Below are 18041 nucleotides of genomic sequence, written 5' to 3' on the forward strand. Positions count from 1 at the left end.
GGGGATGGGACCCGCGGGTGCTCCGCTTTGCGCCGGTTGCAATCATGCAAGGACATTGACATGGTATTCCTGGCGGGCAGTCTGGAACAGCAATGATAAGGAAGAGAGATGCAATTATTTCATGGAAGAAAGGAGGACGGGACATGGAAAAGAAAGATAAGATAACCAATGCACCATTCGCCAAACCACGTGCATGTGGGTGATCCGTGCAGTGTTCCACAGGGCTGCTCAGATCTCACATCCGCCCCCACCTCACTGAAGAAAGGCTCTACACATCTTCTTCTAGGCTTCCAGGTTCTCACACATTCATGAGACAAGCTGAAATGGGTCTTGCTCTGCTTTGTTTACTTGTATTTTGATATATCACGACCAAGAATGAAGATTATATCAGTCACGTCATAAACCTCACCTCCTCAGAGCCTACTCTCTCTCAGCCGCAGCCCTACACATGTTTCACAAGTCTCAATTGGCTGTCCTTGTTGCCGGATAGCATTCAAAAAACTCAGCCCCCTCCAAGCCCCAGGTAAAATCGGGACTGCTGCGGCACAGCGCCAGAAGCAAGCCCAGTCAATGCCTTCAACCTCGAACTCTCGCATTTCAACCGTCGCACCCACATGTTGCGCTGCATCGCTCCCAAATTAAGCATACTCTATCCCGCGCAAACCAGGCCCCCAGATAATGTGGCGTCACAGAGGTCGTTGCTGCGGTCCCATTCCGCTTGGGGCCGGCGCCGAGTCAAAATGATAAGCTTCCAGCTCCCAGGAGAGACATTTGGCTACCGTCTTTTGCTTCCCCAAGCCTGAGCTCCCAACTAAAACACCAGGCTGTACTCATGTGTGGCCTCTTTCATCTCAACCCAACTCAACACCAGACAGGTGAACTCGCGCCATCACCGGCATGGAGAACCCCACACTCTACAACCCAACCAACATTACCCACCTCTCCAACCTCAGCATATCTTACCTTGCAGATGTGCTTCTCGCCAAAGGCAACAATGCCACCCGCGACGGCTTCGGCTGCCGACCCGCCTCCTTGATCCTTCCGCTTGACAATTTATCCATTTTGGAACTCGAACCCAACCCTGATATCCACATGAACCTCACCGTGGGGGTCAATCCGACCCAGCTTGATCCCGGGGTCTCTCAGCTGAGGGATATGGCGAGGGGTCTTTTTCCTTATCCTCTGAATGAGTCTGGCGTCGGAGATGTCGTCAATTGGTGGACTGACAACACCGAAAACCACCCAGCTGACACCAAGCGGTTCTTGGGCGCTGTGGTCAACATGTGTGGAGGAGAGTACTGCCGCTCAGGAAAAGTCACTGTCGGCAACCCAGATATTGTCGGGATAGGGGTATGTTCCTTACCCAACATCATCGCTTAGCACCCTGACTGACATCACCACAGATGATAGTAGCCATAGGAATGCTCCTCTGCCTCACCGTTGCCTTCTCCCTCTTATCCTTCGGCCCTTTGATCGACGTCGTTGCCCGCGCCCCTTACACCACCCGCAAAACCCGCTTCTCCCTCCGCGTCTCCTGCATCGGCACCGTCGACGAGCTCTTTTCCGCCGTGTTTGTCTTTGCCCTGGCCGTCATAGTCTCAACGTTTGTCTTTCGCTACCGAACCGACACCCGCTTCGATGCGCTCATGGCCAACGCGCTAAGCCAGCTCTGCAGCACCACTGTCATCATGCTCGCCGCGGTGTACTGGTGTCACAACCAGCACCGGCCGCACGCCACCGGGTCGGTGTTTCTCATTGCGGTCCTCACCATCGCCCTGTACGTCACCCATGCAGGAGTTGCAAACATGAGGGCGAGTGAAGCCGAGATGGCATGCGGCATAGGCAAACAGAGGGTCAGTCTTATGAAAGGTGACCCCTTTGACATGGAGAAATTCCACTTTGTTCCCGTGGGCTTTGGGAGCTGGTTTCTGGCCTTGATTGGTGCCGTGTTTCACCACCCGTGGATGAATAGGTTCAGGCCGACCAAAGACAACAAGATGATTTGGAGGATCCTGTGGAAGACGGTGGGCAGCTTCCCTACCGTGTTCGGCCTGATTGGACTGGCCGTATACATGGCGTATTTTATGAATACGTGGCAGCTGATGAAGGAGAATTACGGAAAGACTTTTAGTCAGAATGTCAAAGAGTGGGGTTTTGGACAGTATCTGGCTGTGTTTACCTGGGTGCCGCCGATTCTGACGTTTGGGCACTTGTTTATCTCTGGGATGGAGAAGGCGATTGAGCAGAGGTTGCCGTATGGATGGACGGCCGTTAAACTCCACGGTTCAGTCGACTACCGCGGTGATGATAGGAAGGATGATGATCAGGGGGGGAGTAATTGGACAGGAAGCCGGAGCTCGCGAAGTCGCGTGCGGGAGGTGGACAGTTTGGCACAGAGGCACGAGATGGGGGAATTGTTGAACACATCACCAAAGACGAAGACAGCGACGCCGCAGGAGATGATTTACCCATTTCCCGAACAGAGGCCGGGGCAAGTGGCGAGTCCAATCATCCCGTTTCCAGAGGGTCCTGGGCAGATGCCAACAGCGTATACGCCAGGGAGTTTGTATGATCCGGCGCATCCTCAAGAGCCCCCGAGATTCGCATATAACAATGGGGCGGGTCTGGAAGCCAACACCGGGTATCCTGCCACGCCTACGGACGCGCCTGGCTATTATGAGCCACGGCATTGATGTACGACTACTGTATTGGTGTTATAAATATTGGGTATACCCGGTTGGAGACAGGAGTCTGGAAAGAAGGGGGCATATGCCAAGATTTTGCTAGATTTACCAAGAGATCCTACTACATTTCACTCTACCACCACACCCCTAGGCTGCCTACTCATGTAACCTCCAATAATTCTCCCCCACGTGCTTCCCATCCAGCACCCGTCTAAAAATCTCATGATTAAACTTGGACACCGAATCCGGTCCTACCCCAGGCGAGTCCCACATGGCAAACACCACATCGGTCCACCAATCCACCGCAAACTCATCCTCCCTCAACACCTCCAACCAGCACAACGCCACATCCTCGGCCGGGTTCTTGTACCTCCTCCCGCACCCCACCGCCCCAAGAACCAACCTAGTATGCCTGTGCATCCCCGCCACCCTCAGCGTCAACCTCATCCTCATCTTGAGCCTTTCTCTGTCAGTATACCGATGAAAGCCTGCTTCGGCCTCGTCCTCCCCAGCTCAGCAGGCACCATGTAGGTTTTTGTCTCGGGGCGGTACTGCGCCCTCATCGTGATGGCCGCCACGACGGGCAAATTCTCGAGGTGGTCCAGATCGAGGAAGCGATCGGACGTGTCCCGACGAACAACTTGAACGTACGGACTGTAGAGCACAGAGGTGTTCATTCCCACCGGGTGCCGCCCCCGTTCTAGACTCATCCCGAGAGAAGTCCTATGACACAGACTCTCGCTCTGGGAGAAATCCCCGTGTCTACTACCCCGCCTCTCGTTCCTGGAGGGGCGGTCGACGTCGCTAAAGTTGAGGATTAATGGCCTGAACCGGACTGGCTGTCCGTCTTTGGGGAGGGGGGGTGGGTCCCGCTCGGGGAGGGAGAGGGCCGCTTCTAGGGTGTCCATGTTGACTACTTTGACAGTTACTTGTGGGTTTTTGGCCGGGCGGATGGAGGGGTCGAGGCGGGTGGTGTTGGTGAAGTCGAATTGTTCGCATGTTTGGGCGTGGGAGGTGCGGCCGAGGCGGGTGAGGATGGAGGGGAGGACGCGGCGGGTTTCGGGGCTGAGGGCGGTGAGGTGGGCGCGGAGGATGGGGTTGATGGAGGGGTCGATTTGGGGCGGGGGCTCGAGGGGGGGGAGGGGGGATCTGACTTGTTTGGCGGGGGAGGAGGGGAGACCGCGACCGCGGCCGCGACTTGGACCTGGACCCGTGGGAACAGAGGGCTCGGAGGGTTCAGAGTAGTCGGTTACTGACTCTACGTAGGGGGCTGGGGGGCGAGGGCCGCGGGGTCGGAGGGGTGCCACGGGGGGTGCGGGGGGCAGGTTGAGGCAGGGGACTGGTGGTGCTGGACGGTAATCCTGTGGAGGAGGGTAGGTTACCGGGCGGGACGAAGGGGCAGGGCGAGTAGGTCTTGGAAGCAGGGAGGGATTGAGGTCTAAGTCCTGGAGCTGGAGGCGAACATCTCATTGTTGGAGGTGACCGTCTAATTGTTGGAGGCGAACGTCGATCGCCGTAAACAGGATCAGTTTTGCTAATAGGGACAGGACGTCTCGCAATCAGAGGAGGAGGTCTGCCAGAAGGGAGAGGTGGTCTCCTATTGGAACCTTCAGCTCTGGCAGGGGAAGGAGCAGGTGTTGGACCTATAGGCAAGGCGTAAATATCAATTGCTGATGGTAGCATGCGGCGAGGCCCCCCGCCGACGCGCCTTTGGCGTTGCCATCTCCCGGGAGGGTTGTAATCAACCGGTTGAGGTACCCTGGGGTTAACATGATATCTGCGCCTGGCCTCGCCTGGGTTCAGCCTATGATCCCAGCCATCTGGCTCCTGCCGGTCCTGTGGCACGCTATCACCTCTGAAGCTGCCAAAGACCCTCCTAATCGTGCTGAAGGGAGATAAAACCATTATACATTATGTGTACCCGAACAGCTGGCGATGACCGTCTTTTGCAACTGAGGTCGTTAAAACATGTTCAGTGAAAGAAATTGTCTAGCCTTGGGCCGAGGGGCCCGTCAGTATCTTCCAAGTGCCAGCACAAAGACACTCGAGGTATGGTGTAAGGAAAACCATGTCCAAGAACAGCCACAAAGACACAATGTGTGGGCCCTCTGAACTTTCTGGGTCGGAAGCTCCTCAAACAATGCTGCCAGATTGGGAATCTCTAGTAAGTGAGTCTTTGTTCAATCATGCCCGACAGCCACTTGGCGACAGTCACCAGAATTCACATATCGAGGTGGAGAGTTGAGCTAGTCGGTGTTAGTAGTCCACCTAGGTTCTTGTTTCATTATGCATTAGAGCAAGCTCTGTGAAACTTAGAGGTCTCACTTAGGTACAATTATTCAACATTTCACCGTCAAATCGGTAACGATCAAAACTCAAAGCCCAGTGTATTTGGTCAGAGACTAGCGAGATCATCTCCTGTTGCCAAGTCCCAGGAACACTCCGGTATCCCTAGTACTTATGTCGTGGATAACGAGCTGTAATCAGCAGACATCCCCACGAACAAGAACATTCCAATGGTCATCGTAGCTGCCGCGCCCCTTGGAATCGTGACCCCGGTTAGTCTTACACGCTTCGTTGACAGCTGATGCGCCATCAGCGATATCATTCCACGTGAGCTCCTTCTCGACGGTATCCTGTTCCTGATTAGCAGATATCAAAGGTAGGAATCTGGGCCATGGACAACTTACATCATTGCACCAATAGATCGCCGAGTTCCAAGAACAGCTAACACGCCCGCAATTGTTTGGGCCTGGGCCGTTCTTCGGCTTGCCAGTGATACTACGCAGGTAGTTGATACCCCACACGATGGTAACCTTGCCTGCGTACTTGTAGTCCACGTTACAGTCGATGTCGTCGGGGTCGTCAAGGTTGGCCGTGGAGTCCAAGCTGGCACTATCGCCTGGGGGAGGAGTCACCCGGGCCTGGAAGGTGGCGTTCCAGCCGGGGTAGCTGGCGTCCATCTGGGCGATGGCCTCCTGAATAGTGCCGGTCACTGTAACGGTGGCGCTGGTGGGGTCGTCGAGGTTGATGGGAAGGTTCCAGGAGATCGGGACTATGCTGTAGCCTGAGACGGAGCCCGGCTGTTCATCGAGGGAGGTGGGAGCGGTATGAACAGCCTGTAAGAGATGTTAACTGGTGAACTGTATTCATATCGCCTAGAGTACTTACGCTGATCAGGGCCAGAAAACCGGCGAAAATGGTGGAAATGGACAACATTGTGTCCGAGTGTTCGAGTTGTAGATTTGTGGCTGTTGGCTGTTGTTTGTCGATGGTAGTGTGGAAGTGCTCTTGAGTGCGGTAGTGGAAAAGAAAAAGGGCGATGGAGGGTAGAAAGGCAAGTTTATATACAGTTGAGGAGAGAGTTGACGAGTCGGTGGGACTACTTCGGTCGGCCCCAAAACTCCACCACCGCTCTTCAGACGATGCCTTAGGCGGAGTTCATATGACCGGCACCCGATCTTTCCGGAGCAGATACGCCGCTTCTTTACCCCACTTGGAGCCACAAATCCCTTGATATGCCTTTGTTGACTGTTGTGCTGGTGCTCTTGATCTGGGTCTAATGATACCCACATTGCGCCAACGGTAAGCTCATGGTTCCCGCCGTATGGGGCAGGAGTACCGGGACTACGTAACAGGAGCTACCAGCGCTGCACGCCTGTGTGTTTACCGGGTATCTTTCTCTACAAGTGGGCCTTCAGTCCTACCAGTTGACGGTCCATTCATCACTCTCAACAAGATATACACCTGCAAGGGAGTCATGTAACGGGGGAGACGGTTGCAATGGGTGGGTTGACAACTTCGAGATGCTTGTTATATGGTACTTTATATAGGGTCTCGGTGGCTACTTGGTGTGACCCCCATTGTGAGTGATATTTGACTATAGTGATGGTAGTGTCAGTGGCGCATAAGGTGTGGCGTAAGAAGGCCATGCACGAATATAGTTGGATGATGTACACGTGGCAATTGTCTTAGGGATAGCTTCAATAAGTAGGTAGGTATAATCGCATTTCAATTCCTCGTGCTTCAGATGCTATTTAACAGCTTTTCCACTTCTTACATGTTTCACTTGCCCGTAACTCAGTGTATTCGGTCACAGACCAACGAGATAAACTCCTGCTACAGTCCCTTATAGAATCCTCTAACTATCCCTAATGTTGCCGACAACTTGCTGCATTTAACAGCTGTCGTTGTCATAACGAACAATCACGTTCCACTTGTCCTTGTAGAAAGCCTGACCCTTGACATACTGGGCATCCCGAGAGCACTTCTGGAGGATGTACAAAGTCCCATCGGCAATATCATTCCAGCCAACCTCCTTCTCCGTATCGTTCTGTTTCATGGTCAGCAGCAGCCCCACGATTAATGACAAGATAAACTCACGTCGTTGCACCACCAAATAGCCGACTGCCAAGAGCAGGAAACACGACCGCACTCGCCAGGGCCGGGGCCGTTTTTGGCCGAGCCAGTCAGACCACGGAGGTATTCAATGCCGCGGAGAATAGAAAGCTGGCCAGCCTCCTTCCACTGGTCAAGCTTGCAAATGTAGGACTCGGGATCATCAAGAGCCGCAAGATCAAAGGCGCCGCTGTCAACGGTGGGGGGAGGGGGCAGGTGAGCCTGGAAAGTTTTGTTCCAGCCGGGGTAAGTGGCATCCATCTGGACGATAGCCTCCTCGATGGTGCCGGTCACTTCGACGGTAGCGCCAGTAGGGTCGTCAGCCTTGACGGGGAGCTCCCAGGTAATGGGAACGGTGGCGTAGCTCGAAACATCGGGCTGGTCAGAGCGGATGGATGCGAATCCAGGGGCGCCGTGGGCAACCTGGGGTGGCTGTTAGCAACCTGGGGCTTTGGATCCTGGTTCAGTTACGGTCAAAAACGTACACTGGCGAGAGCCAGGCCGCTGGCAATGGAAGCGGAGATGGAAAGCATTGTGATGGGTGAAGTTCTGAATTGGTCTTGCGGCTGTCGTTGTGAATGGCAGACTGGAAGTTGTTGTCGAGCCTGGTTGTGGAAGAAGAAGAGGTCCAAGGGAGACAGGTTGCAAAGTATATATACGTGAGAGAGTTGCTTGCACAGACCAAAGAGAGCATCTCGGGCGGCCGCTTATCTCCACCGTGTTGTTCTGTGTCCTTCTGCTGCGGTTCAGACGGTCCCATCGGTTGGGATCTTGTGATACTCGTCCGATATCTCGAGAGCAGGCATCCCGTTCCGTTAGCCGCCCAGGGAACAGATGTACCACTTTTGTCCCTCCACTCGAGGTCACAACATTTTGATGTCTCTTTGACGGGCATCTTGATGCTCTTGATCCGCGTCCTGTGACCTCCTTCCTCAACAGTCCCAAACCCACTTGCCCCCAATATTCAGCGCATGGTTTTCGGCTCAAGTGGCAGGAGCAATCGAAAAGAAAGGTGCCTTGACATACAGTGGGGAAACAATTCCCAACCAGTCCCGCATATGGCTAAGTCGCTCCTGCCTGCTCTCACTTTGTTCTGCTAAGGGCAGCTGTGGGGGTTGCGTCACCGAGTTTCTCAACGGGAAAGCGCAGTCAAGATCCAGACCACGGGAAGGAGTAGGTACCAGAATCCTCAATCACGATGTAAAAAGAAGCAGTTTAGACCTGACGACCTGGAATTACCCCCCAAGGTTTCTATAATCCATCTACCACTGCAGTAAAAGAAAAAGTCCCCATTAGATAGCCCCAACCCCTCACAAAATTGCCTTGACGCTCTCCACAAAATCAACAACAGTCTTCTCCCAAGGAATATACCCCTCCCCCGTAACCCTCACCACCTTGCTTCCATCGTAGACCCTCTCCTTCGGATACCCATACCCCTTCTCATACCCCTGCCCCGGCTCTCCCTTCTCAATCACCCCCTCCCTCTCAGGATACCTCTCCCTCAAGATATCCGCCACCGCCTGAGCGGGAACATGATACCCACTCAACAAAAACCTCTCCCCATCCACCTTTTCCGGGTTCTCCGCCCCAAACAATATCACCCTCGCCACATCCCTCACATCCACATACGAGGGAAACGCCCCAGGCAACCCCGACTTAGCCAGCTCAGTGCCAGAGTAAACATCACTGATCAGCTTTGTCGTCCCGTGAATCTTGTCCCTTGACTCCGGCACAACAACGGGTGGGCCAGCGACATAGACGGGGTTGACAGCCGCGATTTTGAAGGCTGGTTTGTGCTCATCTCTAAACTTCCAGAGGGCCTTTTCAGCGGCGGTCTTGCTGGCAAAGTAGAGGATATACCCTGGAACTTCGTTGCCCAGCTCCCGGACAAGCCTCTCTGAGGACTCATTCCAGTTTGACTCGTCGTAGTGGGCGTTGGCGGACTCGGTGTCGATGATGGCAGCGACCGAACTCATGAGGGTGAAGGATTTGACGGTGGGTTCGGTGAGGGCTGACTCGAGGACTCTCTGAGTTCCCTCGACGGCGGCCTTGAGGACGGGTCCGGGGGCGGTGGAGGTGAGGAAGATGGGGGAGGCGAGGTGGGCGACGGTGGTGACGCCTTCGATGGCTTGGTCGAATGCTCCGGGGATGGTGATGTCTGGGACTTCGACGATCTCGAGGTTGGCAACTAGTTCGGCCGGGATGGCGGAGAGGAGGGGCTTGGTGGAGTGGAGGGAGCGGGCCGTGCCGCGGACACGGTAGCCGGCTTGGAGAAAGGTGAGGGCGGTGCGGGCGGCGATGAAGCCATTTATGCCGGTGATGAGAGCGAGGCCTTTGGACATGGTGGTCTTGTTGGCGGGAATAGATGGACAGCTGGTTGATGATGACGATATGGGCAGGATCATGGATATGAGCCTTGTTGTGCCTCAAGATAAATTGACTCTGAAAGTGGAAGATTCTCAATATTTAAGTCGCGGTCTCTGGTCTGAAAGATCCACAGTCCGCTTTGGCCAGGCGAGAAAATTAGTTTGTTGGGGCACGATGCCATTAATACCTGAGGTGGTCCCCATTGAAGGATTCTAGTGTCCAAAGGAAGTTCCAAATCGTCAATCATTTCAAAGCAAGGTCCTTGACAAATCTCATGGTTCGGCACTCGAACGCACCTCCCTTCCGAATGAATCCCGGCTGAGAGTTCATCGTGCCAAGTAGCCCTGAGGTGGTGAGGCTCGTTCCGGGATATGCAGGCCGGGATTCGCTGGCCGTCGGTGTTGGGTGCAGTGATTAGTGAACAAAGAACGGGAGGAGCTGTTGAGTAATCCTGCGGCTCTTAATAAGCAACCGCATTCTCCGCCATTATGCCTCGGGTGATAGTGGGGCTCTTGCTACCTTATCACCATTGGATTGTAGAATGCCTTGATTTATTATGGTAGATGAGGATGTACTTAGAATTTGTCTACCTTAGTCTGCGAGAACTGCAAAGTGATGACTCGTCTTCATGCATTAACCACTTCGCTGCCGAAATTCAAAGCTAACCAACTGGCTCTGACATCACATACACCATTTCTGCCCACCAGGTTTCCAAAGCCAAGTTGAAATTCACCCATCATCCGCCGCCCAACCCCATATATCCCTTAACCAAGGTTTCCAAAACCCCTCCACGCTCTCTTCAAACCTCCACCCACCCCACGTCCCATTCAACAGCCCCTAGGTTTCCTCATCTTGCTGCCTCCCCTCCCGGATCCAATACCTCCCCGCCAAGCTCCACATCGCCCAGCTGACCCCATACCTCTTTGTAAAACTCCTTCAAACAACCCAACAGCACGTCGCTCATCAACCCCTCATCCTGCCTTCTCCCAAACTCACTCAAAATAACAGGCGTCAACCTCTGCGCCGGCGCGCACCGCTCCTCCTCCACGCCCGCCGTCATCAAACTCTCTTTACTTGTCAGCGCAGACAAATCCTGCCCGTCCAGCATTCCCCCCCAAGAATCAACAAATCCTCATTCGCAGCGTGAATTACCCCAGCAGCAGCAGCAGCAGCATTTTCCCCACGAAATTAACCCAGTTGTAACCTGAACCCCCTAGCCATCCCCCACGACTCCCGCAGTTCATTCCGCAAAGACACGCTAACGATATCAAAGTGCTCGTCCCAAAACCAGGCATTCCCGTCGGTCTGGGAGCAGCACTACCCTGCCTTTGAGACGTGCGCGTCGGGGTGGATGTACAGATTCTTTCGGGCGGCGACGCGGACAATGTCAGACCAGATCTTGAACAGTGTCGTGTTACGCGTCCAGATGGGATTATGGAGGAGAATCTGGGAGGTGATGAGGGTGCAGTTGTCTGGACTGAGGGCAGAGATGAGAGTCTGGGGGAAGGGGGTGTCGGTTTGGTTGTTGAGGTAGAAGAGGTCGATCATTTCGATTGCGTAGGGCCTGTGACATCGTGACACAATCAGTGATGGGAAGAATGCCAATAGGTCGGGGGAGAGGAGGGGGGGAAAAACAACATTCGAATAAAGTTGAAGCCTGCGGAGGCGATGCGGTCGAGGATGGAATCGGCAGAGGCGTGTTCCAGGCCTTCGGGGATCATGGTCTCTCGGCTGAGGGGCCAGTTGACGCCCGCCCATGTGATTACTTCGTCTCCGAGAGTTGACGATATCGCGACCTCGGGTGGAAAAGGGGCCGCAGGGCCAGGTGGAGGAGATGTTGTGCTGACGAGGGAGGATCGTGTCGAAAGGATTGTCGCTCGCGGTAACGGTTATTGCGGCGAAGCCAGGATCCAGAATAGAAGGTACGCCATGGTGTAGAATAGATGCATTACTATGCCTGTCGGCATAGGATGAGTAGTCCCTGGTCAAAAATTGGATGTCAAGTCAGGTTAACATTCCCGTCAATACCAATGCCTCCCCTCGACCGCTCCTTGGCTGTCTGTAACCCCCTCCTTTTTTGTAATAATGTTGGGCAACCTATCCTGCATCTTGCCAGTAGAACTAAATTCTGTATAGTAATGTTAGTCTCGCCATGAGTTGTTGTGCAAAGCTGCAATTTGTGGGGATGAATAGAATTACCCGAGTGGTCATCCTTTGCATCCATGTTCGGCATTGGTGTCGCTCCCAGCCTGGGATACATAGGAGTCTGTCGCTGGCTACTCCGTCCTTCAAGAACGTACGTCTATGTACTGCCGTTACTTGGTCTGACGTTGCAGTGGCCTATGAGCAAGGTAGAACAACTGTAAGCACTACATACCCGACAACCGCGTTGGGGGCTCCGTTGAGATTCATCGACAGAACCGATGTTATGCGGTCCAATATAATGAACATTCATCCAGTAACCTCAACAACAGTCTCCCGCTCAGCTATTCAACACCATGTCAGCCATCCCGGACCGAAAAGCTCATAGATCTGCTCGGCGCCAGTTCCGAGATCCGAATGCGAGGTCGCATTTGGATGATCCACCTGGATGACCTTGCCAAGTCCAACGGCTCCCAACCAACCAACACCCCTGAATGTTGCAATTTCCCATGCAAATGTCCATTAAAAAAGAACTTACAAAAACAGTTGCCACCCCCATCGCGTATCACAGCCTCCACGTTCCCTTTCCACCAGCAGGCAGCCATCGTGCATTTCACTCCTTTACTTCCCACATCCGCACTTTGCCTCTCACGATCCAAAATACCGTGGCCCAACGCCGAAAGAAAACATCACAAAATGTTCACCTACACGCTCGTCTCAGCCCTCATCGGCGGCGCATCCCTCGCCCTCGCCTCCCCAGCTCCCGTCATAACTCCAGCACCAATCTACGAGCGCCAGAGCGAAAGCGCTCTCGAACTCAAGTGCCAGGCCCATTATGAGTCCATGGTGGCAAGAGCCCCCGATCTCCCACGTGAACACCCAATCATCCAATGGATGAACCAGCCCGAGAACCTCAAGCTATTCACCGACTACACCGACATCAAAGCAATGTGCGCCGTTAGATGGGGCAAAAGCACTCTGGAACCGCCCTCTTCTCTCGCGTCCCAGTGGTCCAGCTACATGTCCGAGGCTCAAATGTTTGCCATCTCCATGAAGGCCCCTGCGCACGAGCTGTCCGCCATGGGCTGCCCTTCCGTCATCGCCGCCGCTGGAGGACTGCTGGCCATCACTGAGGAGGTCTCGTGCAGCAGAGCGTACAAGGCTTACATGGATGCCGTGCCGTACCTTACCGCTACTGATGGTGACGATTTCGCTACCACCGGCCCGACTCAGACAAACGTTCTTGCGCCTTCAACCACGGCGCCCGGGTCAAGTGAGGAGACTGATGTCAGCGGGAATGACAGCGAGGATGAGGGCGCTGATGGGAACGGAAATGGTGGTAGTGAGGAGGGGAGCACTGAGACGACCAGCACATCCACTGCTGGTGGCCCAAGGGAGACTGGACATGTGGCTGTTGCTGCCGCCGCCGCTCTCGCCGTTGTCGGTGCCATGGCTGCGCTGTAAAGAGGATTGGCGATAACACCGGGTAGCTAAACGATAATGTGTATCAAGTTCAACGTCAGCATTCCAAGCCGCAAACCAAACCCGTTGCAGACCTATGATCGGGATCGACTCCTGAATGCGAGTGCCCCCGACCTACCAGAATCATCGCCAAGCCTGAACCAATAACACCTTCCCAATGCTTCTTAAGCCCGAGTGTGCACCGCCACCATCGATGACATCGTTAGTAGCTCCCCTCTCATATATCTAACATCCACATCTGACGCCAGCTCTCTCCAAGCTTTGTGAGGCTTCAACAAGCCCACCCAAGACGAACTGCGTACACGGGCAGAAAGAACTCCCTTAGCACACGTGATACCTTTACAGTTTGCTGTGGTTGGCCGCGAACCACGAAGTTTGTGGAGGCTCATTAGTGGATTCCAACCTCAAGATAGGCGTTGCTGGCTTTTCCCACAGATCAATTCCTCGAGTATAAGAACGTCTATTTCGTTGTATTCCTTTTTCCCATTTCCTTTCTTCTGCATCAGCAAAGCTCAAACACACCTGTATCACACCAAAGACACCCCAAAACAACAGAAAACATGCTCGCCTACACGCTCGTCTCCGCCCTCGCCGGCGCATCCCTCGTCCTCGCCAACCCGGCCCCGGCCCTGGCCCAAGTCCCAGCCATCACCGCAGCACCCATCTTCAACCGCCGCCAGAGCGAGAGCGCTCTCAAGTTGGAATGCCACGCTCAGCTTGCTTCCATACAGGCGCGAAAGCCAGAGCCCAGCGATAAACTTGAGGACTGGATGGCTACCGCGAACGAAGCCAAAAACGGCAACAGCATGGGCGACGTGCTCAACATCTGCTACCCCATTTATGGCAAAGAGATGCCGGATCCCCCTTCGTCTCTTCAGTCCGAGTGGTCCACCTATCGCTCGGCCCAGGCCAGTTACGCCAGTTCCATCGGGCCTGCTGTATCCAGCCTCAAGGCCAAATGCCCCAAAGACATGGCTTTTGACTTCTTGTTCGTTGCTATGAGCGACATGGACTCGTGCCACACGGCATTCGCTGCCATGTCGCTCCCCGATTCCGAGCTCCTCACCACCTCCCCAAGCCCATCTCGCCCCGTCATTGTCGAGCCCACCACCACCATCGGCCCAAGCGAGGAGGCAGGTGCCGGCGGGAAGGATACCGAGTCGAAGGAGGGAAGCGCCCAGTCTACCGACACGTCTACTGCTGCTGGTGCCAGAGAGACAGAATACGTCGCTGTCGCTGTCGCTGCCGCTGCCGCCGTTGCCGCTATTGCCGGTGGCATGGTTGTGGTATAAAAAAGGGGATTGAACTTGGGTGGTGGATGACGTTGAAGACAGCCATTAACCAAATAAATGCTACAAAATAATGCATGATTTGACAACAGACCGCGACACGATGGTGATGCCGCCTTTCAACTGCCGAGCAAGATGCATGTTCGAAACTTGAATTTCCAAGCCAGGCTTACAAAAATCAAGCAGGGTGGGCAATAAGCCAAGTCAAGTCAAGCTTGGGGTCTGATTTGGCTTGACTTGGTCCGGCTTGCCGTTTTTTTTACCTACACCTATACCAAGAGAATATACGGTATCGTGTGACTTGCGCCACAAAACAACAGGCCAATATGTCAGCGATCAGCAGCCACATACGCAATATCGAAATCCACCGAATCCGAAGTCGCTTTGCTACCAATTTCTATGGCAGCGGTACCTCTCAATTCTCAAGGCAATGCGAACCCTCTCGAGCAACACCAGGGCCATCAACCACACCCACCACCATCACGATGGAATTTAACGCTCTTATCGACCACAACGATATTCACACGTCACCCACAGCCGAGCGTTTCTACCGGATTCAATTGGCAAGGCAACAACGGCCACACTGGCACCTGAACGCTCACAGGGCCCCAGAGCTCCCGCGTGAGCAAAATGTAGCCATATATATCCTTAACCCTCTTCACTTCTCACTGACTAACTGACTGGCCACAGATTCGAACACGTGCCTTGCGCGAAGACGCCCATATGTCCTGCGCGGCTACACGCGAGGCCACCGGCGCGTCGGATAAACAGATTCAATATGCTCTCACTACACCGTTGACCCCGCGAACCAACCGTCGTGGTCGGAAGCCCTCGCGGTTTACCGACGAAGAGAAGGACCATGTTACTCGCCCTCTCAACGACGACCCTATCGCTCGCAAGCTTAGCTGGCTAGATTTAAAGCTGTATTTGGAAGGATCTGAATATTGGAAGGATACGGGCTTCACCACAGCCATGAGAGCAGCCGGCTTTAGTCGTCAGGTCCCACCGCGGAGGATCAAGCTCACCGCCCAATACCGGGCCGAACGACTGGCCTTTGTCCGTGAGCAATTGGCACTTCGGACTCGCCCGGAAGACTGGGAGCACCTGGCCTTTAGTAACGAGGCCCGGGCTACTAATGACCCGATGTAAAAAAGGTGGCTTACTTACACGATTTGAAGATATCAAGGCCTGGGCTACTATACGGCAAAAGCCTTACGGTTGGATGTTTTGGGGTATAATATGTGGGTGTGAAAAGGCTGCCTCTTTTGTGTGGGAAAAGGAATATGGTGGGATTAATAGCGAGAAGTATTAGAGGTATATTTTCCCTATGATCTACCGTTTTATTATAGAGAAAAAGGTATGGGGTAGTTCTGTGGTTTTTAAACAGGATGATGCCTCTCCTCACTCTTCTATGGCAACCAGGGTTACATCAGAAGGCTAGGTATTGAACTATGACTTGGCCGGCAAAAAGCCCTGATTTAAACCCTATTGAAAATATGTGGTTTTGGATGAAAGATTGGATCGAAATGCGGTATAATATTTAAAGCCTTAGCCGCAGGGCCTTACGTAGGGCAATTCTAGAAACCTGCGAGGCAGTGCCTTCTGAATGGATTCGTTCACTTGTGTACAGTATGCCCCGGAGGCTTCAAAGGGTGACTGAGGCAACTGGGGCACTCATTCGCTGTTAGCATAGGTACTTGAAATTGTATGGGAAATTCGACTGTTTGGTAGTACTGCGATTTTGAAAAGAATAGATTAAATGTGTGTGTTATTTTCCCCCGTTAGGTTAGTAAGTACCACGCTACTATTTAAAAGCTTGGGACAGGTGTAGAAGCCACAACTCGGCTTACTTGTAAGCCGAACTTGATAAGCCGCTAAGCCCCCGGCCGGAGCCCGGAAGGGTGTTTTTCCGACCAGTCTTCCGGCCTGGTCAGGGACTCCCGGTCTTCCGGGACACCCTCCCGGCCAGAATCCCGGCCTTGGCAGCTTGGTCAAGCCCTCAAGCCAAGCCGGTGGAAGGGCTTGACTTGGCTTGGTCAAAAATAGGCCTTACTTGACTTATTTGACTTGACTTGCATGTCAAGTAAGTAATTACTTGGCTTATTGCCCACCCTGTATTCAAGACTCATGATGAACGTAGCGGATGTTCTAGCTGGAAAAACAGGCCCAGGTAGCCAAGATCTGGCGCCAGTGGCCGAACGGCAACGTGAAGAACTTGACAGTGACGAAAAGGATATTCCTGTTGTGTAGTCAGTTTCCCCGCCCCACGAAAAGCACAGAGGAACAATCCAAACCTCGAAGACTTCAAACTGGTAAAGTTGCCGCGCCACCATGGCATCACCCTGAAGTTGGACATATGCGGACCGCAAGTCCTCGGAAACAGGTGACTGGACAGTTATCAAGATTGCCGTGAACGTGACCGTAGCCTCTTTTCTGTCCGACGATAGACGTCGGTGAGCGGGCGCGTTCGCCAGGTCATGGACAAGAGAATCAAAGCTGCTTCGTGTTCTGTCTAGCTGAAATTCTGGCCATGGCTTTGATTGGAGATTGAGCACTACCAGAAGCCTGTGGTCTCTGATGGGTGAAACATGATTCACGGGCTCGCTAGTGGTACAAACCACCCTAGGGTCCCAATTCTGCCTGCTACTCCTTTATATTTTAGTCGGCTGCTTAATCGATGGTTTTGTCGGGCTGGTATGGAGTATACGTGATGGGGTTTGGGCAAGTAGGTGACTGTATGTCGGCTGGGCTATAGTTGGGCCACGGCATGAGAATTTGAGAGGGGAGGTTGGGTAGGGCTCAGGGACGCTGTAGAAGGCTGATGAATGATGTCTGTCTTAGGTAGCGGAGGATGGGGTTTAAGACGATAAGAAGCTGCGATGCTCGGCCATTAGAAATCGGGCCGGTTTTAGTAGCCCTTTGGGAGGCTTCTTGAGAAGAAGTTTGTGTAGACTTTAGACGATTGGAGCAGGAGCGGGAGCCAGATCGAATAGAGACCGCCGAAGATGGATGCCAAGGTTCGAGCCATTGAACCGACATACTGTCATGGTCGGTTTCAGTGAGGGCACTCAGCTGGAAGCCGGGCCTGTAGCTTCGCTATCTCCTCCAGAATAAGAGCAGCGTCTTCCTTGATGGCCGATGTGTCTTGGCGAATTTCTCTTGTCTCAATCATCGTCTCTCTAGCGAGGTGCCTTGACTCGGTAGGCATGTGTCAGTAGGGCTTGAACATGGTTATGCATACAGTGCTAGCATGTCGAGGCCTAAATCAAGTGCCGATTTGTGGGCTTCGATGCTCCTCCGTAGCTTTGACATGTCGTCTTGACTCGACAACGTCCACGAGACACTCCTGCCACGAGTAGTAGATTTGTACTTTTCCAGACAGTCTTCGATATCTCCAACGACATGTTGACAGTTGGCAACGATGCTGCAGATGTGCCAGGTGAGGGCCTCGGGAAACTCGATATTCTCGTTTTCGTCGTCTTCAATAAGAAGCGCGAGGACAAGTTTCGATGAGCTGAGTTCTCGAGATATGGCGTCCAGATCGGTCCGTGCTTGTCGAACCTGTTTGACAAAAGAGTATATGGTCTTGGAGACATTGACAATTGTGTGATCAAGGCGAGGCCGCCTCCGCCAATGGCAAGGGGGTCCATTGTTTCATGAGTAGAAAGGCCATCTCGAC

General features: G+C 53.6%; 8 protein-coding genes across 8 annotated transcripts; 4 read left to right on the forward strand and 4 right to left on the reverse strand.

Moving 5' to 3' along the window:
- Window positions 1–897: 897 nt before the first annotated feature.
- QC764_506460 (uncharacterized protein) lies at window positions 898–2822 on the forward strand (the record flags this gene model as incomplete). The annotated part of the gene is made up of 2 exons (XM_062947903.1): window positions 898–1350; window positions 1404–2822. 2 exons carry the CDS (start codon window positions 898–900, stop codon window positions 2691–2693), a joined length of 1743 nt encoding a protein of 580 aa, XP_062799388.1. The 3' UTR covers window positions 2694–2822.
- A 311-nt stretch (window positions 2823–3133) lies between these two features.
- Window positions 3134–4367, reverse strand: QC764_506450 (uncharacterized protein; the record flags this gene model as incomplete). The annotated part of the gene is made up of 2 exons (XM_062947902.1): window positions 3134–3888; window positions 3938–4367. The coding sequence occupies 2 exons, from the start codon at window positions 4365–4367 to the stop codon at window positions 3134–3136; spliced, it is 1185 nt and encodes a 394-aa protein (XP_062799389.1).
- Window positions 4368–4999: 632 nt separating this feature from the next.
- Window positions 5000–6234, reverse strand: QC764_506440 (uncharacterized protein). Its single transcript, XM_062947901.1, has 3 exons — window positions 5856–6234; window positions 5375–5803; window positions 5000–5320 (listed from the first exon to the last, which is right to left on the reverse strand). Exons 1-3 carry the CDS (start codon window positions 5901–5903, stop codon window positions 5168–5170), a joined length of 630 nt encoding a protein of 209 aa, XP_062799390.1. The 5' UTR covers window positions 5904–6234; the 3' UTR covers window positions 5000–5167.
- Window positions 6235–6678: 444 nt separating this feature from the next.
- Window positions 6679–7615, reverse strand: QC764_506430 (uncharacterized protein; the record flags this gene model as incomplete). The annotated part of the gene is made up of 3 exons (XM_062947900.1): window positions 6679–7017; window positions 7068–7505; window positions 7568–7615. 3 exons carry the CDS (start codon window positions 7613–7615, stop codon window positions 6862–6864), a joined length of 642 nt encoding a protein of 213 aa, XP_062799391.1. The 3' UTR covers window positions 6679–6861.
- A 777-nt stretch (window positions 7616–8392) lies between these two features.
- Window positions 8393–9487, reverse strand: QC764_506420 (uncharacterized protein; the record flags this gene model as incomplete). The annotated part of the gene is made up of 1 exon (XM_062947899.1): window positions 8393–9487. The coding sequence occupies one exon, from the start codon at window positions 9485–9487 to the stop codon at window positions 8393–8395; it is 1095 nt and encodes a 364-aa protein (XP_062799392.1).
- A 2539-nt stretch (window positions 9488–12026) lies between these two features.
- On the forward strand, window positions 12027–13055 carry QC764_506407 (uncharacterized protein; the record flags this gene model as incomplete). Its single annotated transcript, XM_062947898.1, has 1 exon — window positions 12027–13055. One exon carries the CDS (start codon window positions 12027–12029, stop codon window positions 13053–13055), a length of 1029 nt encoding a protein of 342 aa, XP_062799393.1.
- A 578-nt stretch (window positions 13056–13633) lies between these two features.
- On the forward strand, window positions 13634–14365 carry QC764_506405 (uncharacterized protein; the record flags this gene model as incomplete). Its single annotated transcript, XM_062947897.1, has 1 exon — window positions 13634–14365. One exon carries the CDS (start codon window positions 13634–13636, stop codon window positions 14363–14365), a length of 732 nt encoding a protein of 243 aa, XP_062799394.1.
- Window positions 14366–14688: 323 nt separating this feature from the next.
- On the forward strand, window positions 14689–15511 carry QC764_0083140 (uncharacterized protein; the record flags this gene model as incomplete). Its single annotated transcript, XM_062940827.1, has 2 exons — window positions 14689–14994; window positions 15053–15511. The coding sequence occupies 2 exons, from the start codon at window positions 14689–14691 to the stop codon at window positions 15509–15511; spliced, it is 765 nt and encodes a 254-aa protein (XP_062799395.1).
- Window positions 15512–18041: the final 2530 nt, after the last annotated feature.

Source organism: Podospora pseudoanserina, chromosome 5, assembly GCF_035222485.1.
Source record: "Podospora pseudoanserina strain CBS 124.78 chromosome 5, whole genome shotgun sequence".
NCBI lineage: Eukaryota > Fungi > Ascomycota > Sordariomycetes > Sordariales > Podosporaceae > Podospora > Podospora pseudoanserina.

Bases quoted from the DNA above. Each gene is read 5' to 3' on its own strand.
- QC764_506440 (XM_062947901.1), bottom strand. From the start codon at position 5,903: ATGTTGTCCATTTCCACCATTTTCGCCGGTTTTCTGGCCCTGATCAGC. The intron at 5,804-5,855 runs GTAAGTACTCTA...CATCTCTTACAG, and splicing joins GTTTTCTGGCCCTGATCAGC to GCTGTTCATACCGCTCCCAC. The intron at 5,321-5,374 runs GTAAGTTGTCCA...AATCAGGAACAG, and splicing joins CGATCTATTGGTGCAATGAT to GATACCGTCGAGAAGGAGCT.